Here is a 7,323-nt window from a genome sequence, read left to right as displayed (position 1 = left end):
CGAAATGCATACATACATGTTTTGCTTCATGTGCACTCAGGTCTATACATAGATGCATGAGTGCACATGAAGCAAAACAAGCAATATACACAAAAAAATAAAAACTTACCTCAAAAAGGACTGTGCAAAAGTGCGGCGCATTTTTCATCTGATAAAAGTCAGTTCACGCGCACATAGCAGGTCTGCCTTGGCACACAACTATGCTCTACATACTCCCGAAGTTTGGCGCACAACTATGCGCATCAAACAACTCCGTTTTAACAAGACAGTTGTGCCGTTTTTAGCCTTTCAAACAATTTAGAAAAAGGAACAGCATAAAAAAAAACAAAGGACTTTTTAAACTGTATGTCCTGGGAGATTGGAAAGGAGATCACATAACAACAAACCCCCCAAAAATCAAACATCAACAATTTACAAACATCTTTGTTCAAAAGAAACATTTGCCAAAAGGTCACATTAAAATATGAAAAAAACATTAAAAAACACACACACACTACCAAATTACATGACAAAAAATTTAAAAGGAACAAACAAAACACATGTAAACCCACACTTCCATATAAAGCCAAAATAGTTAAAAAATGGCCCAACAAATACTTCAAAAAATACTTACCAAACTAATATGCAATTTTGTTCTAGTAAGGATGGAAAACTTTATTAAAAAATATTTATGCAGGACAAACATTTTAAAATGGTAATAAAGGCAGAATTTTGCAATCAAACAATATGGCCACAAACACAATAACATAGCTACCGGCCGGCATCTTACCGGTCCCGCTGGCACCCGACGCTGGAGAGGGAGATCGACGGACGACGATGGTCGGAGGACGACGCTGGAATAGGAAAATGACGCTGGAATAGGAAACGACGCTGGATGTGCACAGCGGGACCATGGAGGTAAGGCTGTGACAAAAATACGGGGTTAACCACCCTAGCCATTTTTTTTTTGCCCGTACGAAGGTCAGGCTTAACGGCTAGGTGGTTAAAACATTCAACGTTTCAAAAACAAAAGCAGCTATTGTGCTAAAGGGCAAGCAAAGTATCAAATGCAGCAACATAGATTAATTAGGATAACACACAAAAGAACAGCCCCTCCAAGAAAAAAAGACAAAGGAAAAAGCAAGTTAGACAACACCCTTATATATGCTCAAATTTAAGCGCACAAATTCGCTTGCAATTATATGTGTATGAATGTATATATGTATGTATGTATGTGTGTGTATATATATAAATATATATATATAGAAGCAAACAAGAACGTGTGTGTGCTTGTGACTTTTGTGGGAAAATCCAGCCCGATGACAAAACTGAGCCTGTGGAAAGTCGCAATATTTACCCCCAGGCGGCTCCTCTGATCAAGGATTGTAAGCGTTTAGACAGGCGCCTATGTAGAGCTGGACTAAGTAACTCTTGCCTAATAGAAAAGAAAAAAGTCATTTTAAAATATGCTTATTTCTTAGCTCATATAGATGTTTTAAACATTTCAACATTTTTAGGTCTAAGGGTAATATGTGTGCCAAGAATGTTTTTTTAAGGGAACAGTGAGTTTACTGCAAGCTCGTCAGTGTGAAACTGCCAGGGCTGCGCATATTCATCAAAAAGATCGCTTCAGTTGATGACTTCTGCGCGAGTACGCAAGTGCCTCAGATATGGTTGATGAATTGAGTTTAAGGGCTCCGATTCCGGATCGCGAATACGCGCTTAAGTCGAGCTTCCAATTTGGCTTGATGAATCAGGCTCAGTGTCCAGTTCTGAGCTCAAGCAGAACATAGTTCAATATCTGTGGGGCGCCTTACAGGCTGACACTTGGCTAACATTTTAACTCTCATGGGGAATAAAATGCAGTTGAATAACTGCATTGCTTCAGGTTAATTTGTTGTCTACCTGGTCGGCTGCTGTTTCCAGTGCAGATTGTTTGTTTTATGTTGTGACATTCTTATTGCATGACTTTCCTCTGACTTTTAGTATTCGGCTTGGTTTCTATGAACACTTGGATAGTTGGTTTGATGAAATGATGTCCAATTCTCATAGTATTGTTCTGGCCAAGAAGGAGGAGCTCAAGTCTGAATTTGATCTGCTTTCACCCCTTCATGAACCCAGGGGACTACGTATAGAAATGGACATCCACAATGTCAGAGCAGGTACACTCATGTGACATGTAGGTACACATAAATAAACAGCACTTTAATCCCCTTGCAAGCCAACAAAATACTTGGTGATTTGCCAGTTCAGTGTTTAATATGTAACTTCTGGAGGCTGTAGGTATTCTCTGGGACTACAGAGGGGTTGAAGTCTGAGTACAAAATGAATGAAAAATTTATTTTAGGATATGTATATATAATGTAGATGTATATAATGTATATAATATGTAGATATAATGTACATACTTGGCTTTATATTGTCTTGCTCTTATATATGTCTTTAATTTGCCTATTAAACTACTTTATGCAGTTACCATTATAATCTTACTGCCTTATCTGTAGTATGGTGCCCTTCTGAAGATTGTAAAAAATTTTTACCTCCTGCCTATTTTTGGACTTGAACCAATGAACATGAATATAAAAAATACACATATATAATTATGTGACAGACAGCCCATTGAAAAATGTCTGTGGCAAGTTTAGGAACATATCAGAAAGTTGTGTATTGATAATTGGTGGAATACTAACTATCAACAGCCAGTCCTGTTTGCTACATTATCTAAACCCTATACTAAGTTTTTGGTAATATGGTGCACCTGGTACTCTGTAAGTAATTATTTCCAATTCCCTTGTAGCCGAGTTGCTCCTACACTCAGAACGTGTGGACCGCCACTGTGAGGGGGTGAATCAGGCACTTAACAATTTAAAGGAAGAAAGTGTTTTACTGATAGAGAAAATGAAAATAGAGACTGAAAATTTCCACAGCAAAATTATTTCCATGGAGAGCATATTCCTGAATGCCAATAAGTCTGATAAGTTAGTATATGTCGACTATTAGTATATGTTCACTATTGTGTACTAATTTATCACCTATTTGTCCTTTCATGTTTATAAATTGTTTTCAAAGATGAAAAAATGCACAGCAAGCCCACCCATATTAGATATGTGTACTTGGATACTCACTGACTGGTGACAATTTATTCTACCAGTTTGACTTTTTTTTCAGCCTACTTGTCTCTATGCAATTGTATACCTTGAAGCGGAACAGTCATTTTGTTTTAGTAACCAAAGTTCCTGTTTAGGAAAAGTGTGGAATAAGCTGATGTCTTTCCTCTTGTGAAGGTTTTGAAGTATTTTTTAGATTTGTTTAATCCCCACCTACAACTTGTGTTCCTGTCACCAAAGCAGCACTAGGGGTTTAAATTCTGAAAGAGGTAGGTATGGTTTTTCCCAGTGTACAGATTAAGCTCCATGAAAAAAGTAGAATAAGAAGTCAAGACAAAGTATTAAAAAGAGATAATCAATCTGTTTTTTTAAACTTGTCATTTGCACCAAATTTCCCTACTACCTAATTTCCTGACACTTTAAACAGAAAGGGGCAAGGATTGATTCAAATGTTATATATATTTAGGCTTAGTTTACACGGACTGTTATTTTAAATGCTTATTTATTAATATACCACTTATAAATGTGTTTGTGTTTTAAAGCAAGCCTAAAATGCTTTTAAAACCCCATAATGCTTTTATGAGCATTTGTAAGAGTTTCTAGGTGTTTAAAGCAGCAGTGCTTATAAGAGCCTGTAAACTCTTCTATTTGTTTTCAGTTATAATCTTTTATCCAGGTTTATAAGCATTTATAAGCAGTTAAAAAAATAAAACCATAGGCCTGATTTATTAAAGCTCTTCAAGGTTGGAGAGGATATACTTTCTATGGATCCAGATACGGACGTTTGTATGGATCCAGATATGGACTGGTATAGGCTTCTTCCTAGCCTGTTTGGTCACTGTTTTTTTTTACATTTTCACTTCATTGTGTTCTGTGTAAAGTAACTGGCTGCCTATACAATAGAAATGTCTGCCATTGGATTCACTTTAAGGCCAATTCTTTATCTATTTACCCAATAAGGTTTATAGATTTTTTTATTTTATACATATCTAATTTGCTAAATAGCTAATGCTCTAGTTAATATTTTTTTCTATATTTTAGACTGGTAGCCCTGAGCAATTCCTTGTCCTCCATTCTGGACAGCCATAACAGTGGAGTCCAAACTTCTTTGAGGAACTACCGGCAGCATGTGGAGGAAATGCTAGGAAAACTATCTGATACCAACTCTTATTTTGTCAAATATTTCAGGTTTATATTATAATCATAAATTATAATATAATACATAAATATAAATAATAATTTAAAACAGTAATGAAATAATAGACAACAATGTAATCTAAAAATAAAATTAAAAATGTACTTTTATTTTTATTTCATGTTGCGTGGTGTTTTTGTACTGTAAAAAACATTTAAAAACAGATTACATTGTAATCTGCTTTTAAATTTCCCTCCCTGACACACTCCCATACATCACCAATCACATCACTCGGAAGATGACTCCTCCTCCGGAGTGATGTGGGGGGGGGGGGGTTTCCCTGCTGTGACAGACACATGCAGGATGCTGGAAGCTGCTGCTGCTGGCATCTCCGGAGAGATGCACAGCACAATGTAGGATTTCTGCTTTGTGCTTCACATCTCACTGCAGATGCCAGCAGCAATAACAAATCTTTTATTTCTGCTAGAGGAGCTGCGGACACTGGGTAAGTATTTGCTTTCAGTTGTAATCCGATTGTCATACAATGTATGACAATCAGATTGCATTGAATGTGTTATGTTTTTAATTTAAAGCTAAACTGTAGCCCCACTACATGCTCTGTAGCATCAGACATGGTAGTGTGCCAGTGGCTGCACTGGGCTTCTGCACACAGTGATTACAGACATTCTACTCCTGCCCTGGATGTGTGGTCAGTGGGTGAACTGCAAGCGATAATGGATAGAATCTTTAAAATACAAAAGTAATACATATATTAGAGGGATGTTAGTAATATATTGAAAGCTTTGCAATGCACAGGTAAGCAAATGCATTTATCAACATAATTAGGCAACACGTATCTGTATAGGGGATGAATATAGATTATCTTTAATGAACCTCTTTTACACCTTACTACACATCTTTGTATTTTGCAAAGCATGAACTGTTGTAGATTTCTTGCAATTTAGATAATATTTGGGTTTGAACTTTAGGTGAGATGTTAATCTTCATATTTAGAATCAAATAAAAGATTTTAAGTATAATTTTGTCTGTTTTACTATTTTCATCCATTTTTATCATTTTAAAGGTGTTTTTGTTTCTTACCTTAACAATCAATCCTAGGTGCCTAGCACTTACCGCCTGTTACCAATCCTAGGGGCCCAGCACTTATGGCCTGTTACCAATCCTAGGGGCCTAGCAGTTGCCAGTTGTCACTCAGAAGGGGTAAATGTTTTTTGCTGCTAATATGAACTGAGTCTAACTTGTTACATCACATTCATTATACTATTACAGTACTACAAAGGAATACACTCTTAAAATTTAGAACACAAGTAAGTTGGGTCACAATACACGGCATAGGACAGTTGTGGCAAAATACATAGAATAGAAAAATTGGATATACTAATGAGGCATCCATTTATATCATTTTCAAAATCAAAATCCATGTCAATCCATGTTACAAAGGGTTTCTCACAAGCTGCTTCCTAAAAGTATCTTAGTACCTGGCATGTTGTGGTATATTATTTTCAGTGAAGCCAGCATTCACGTTTGTTGTTTTACCTGACAAAATTCTGTTTGGTCAGTCTTTTGACCCAACAACTATGACACATATTGCCAGGTATGTTTAGTTCCTTATTCAGCAGTGTAGCTTCCTGTGACATTGCTCAACCTCCACCATTTTTACCAGGCAGTAAAGTAGAATAACCACCTCTGCACAATTAGGTGGGATGTAGTGTAGAAGGCAGTTAAGCTAAACCAGGAAAAAGTGAAACATTAAAGTGAAATAAAAGGTCCACTTTTAAAAATGTTTCATCAGGCAAGTCATTATCCCTGTTACCTACCTGATCACACTGGAAAACTGTCAAAATTGCTGAGCTGCACAAAGCTCAGCTTTGGTCAGATTTAGAAAACTGGCCCTGGATGATGCAGTACTGGGTGTGATAAAGAACATCATGAAGTAAGTGCAAAAAAATCATCAAAGCAGGTGGTCAGAAGGTCAGTGGGAAAACTACTTTAGTTGTCCACATAGGTTAAAGTCAGCAGGCTTCTACCATAGGTAATAAAATTTTTGTTGTAATGTCACAGACAAAGAGAAAAAGTAAAATTATTTCTAATCAGAAACATGAAATCTTATTGACAAAAAAATAGCTAATGTTTAAAACGATATATGTATACATTATTTACAATATATAAACATAAAAAACATGTATGTTGCCAAGGTAACAACTATTGAGTGAGTATATCCATTCCCATGGCTCTTATTGTAGTAAATTGTGTAAAATGCACAGGAAATAACACTTCCTTATTGAATATCTTCTAAAAAGTACACAAATAATATTCAACACGTTTCCCAGCCTTGATTGCTGCTTTAAACAAAAGTGCAAGTTGTTTTCAGTTCAGCCCAATGAGATTCTATGTGGAGGCTGCAGTCACACTCTATGAGTGTTTGTGTCTTCCAAATGTTGTGTCAATCAACTTTATTGAATTTTCACAGAACAGTAAAACAAACATACATAGCAACATTAAAACATAAAACACAAAGATCTTATTAACCCGTGACGGCATTGGTTTCGTATAAAATACACATCCTAAATACAGCATATATTCTGAGAAACAAAGTAATAATCTGTCAAAGCCCTCAGGAGTCAGAATAGGATAAATCAGCACAAATATACAGAAAATGACATAAATGCTCATGGAAGCGTGAAACATAATTAATGCTCTAACAATCTTAACCGCCTATATCGATATATATGTGTGTAAACATCTTTTATTAAAGAACAATAATAAAATGAACAAAGCAGCCCAAGGGGGAAGGGTCGGGAAGGGAAGGGGGAAAGAGAATGTACACCACACCAGATTGGAGAAAATATAAAAAAAAACGAAAAAAAACCCTCGATACAAAAATAGCGCCCAACAAACAAACAAGAACATTAAGATAAATACATTTGGAGTCGGGGAAATTCTTTAAACCAATCCCAAGTGGACCAAACAGTTTTAAATTTCTTTAAATACATGTCCTATTCTAGGGATTTATTTAAACTTAGTGTAGCCATTTATGATTCAGGCTGTGCAAGCAATAACTTTAGAGCCCATGTAGGTCTT

The 7,323-nt window shown here is 36.0% G+C and overlaps 1 protein-coding gene across 1 annotated transcript; it reads left to right on the top strand.

Moving 5' to 3' along the window:
- Window positions 1-1,965: 1,965 nt before the first annotated feature.
- LOC140344864 (coiled-coil domain-containing protein 180-like) lies at window positions 1,966-4,287 on the top strand (the record flags this gene model as incomplete). Its single annotated transcript, XM_072432062.1, has 3 exons — window positions 1,966-2,141; window positions 2,777-2,957; window positions 4,128-4,287. Coding segments are annotated over 3 exons (517 nt in total), but the record flags the coding sequence as incomplete, so codon positions are not given.
- Between the last annotated feature and the right edge of the window lie 3,036 nt (window positions 4,288-7,323).

The sequence above is a fragment of the Pyxicephalus adspersus genome, unplaced genomic scaffold (assembly GCF_032062135.1).
Source record: "Pyxicephalus adspersus unplaced genomic scaffold, UCB_Pads_2.0 Sca106, whole genome shotgun sequence".
NCBI classification, from domain to species: Eukaryota; Metazoa; Chordata; class Amphibia; order Anura; family Pyxicephalidae; genus Pyxicephalus; species Pyxicephalus adspersus.
The sequence above is the reverse complement of the archived record's forward strand: the minus strand, read 5'-3'. Positions and strand labels throughout refer to the sequence as shown.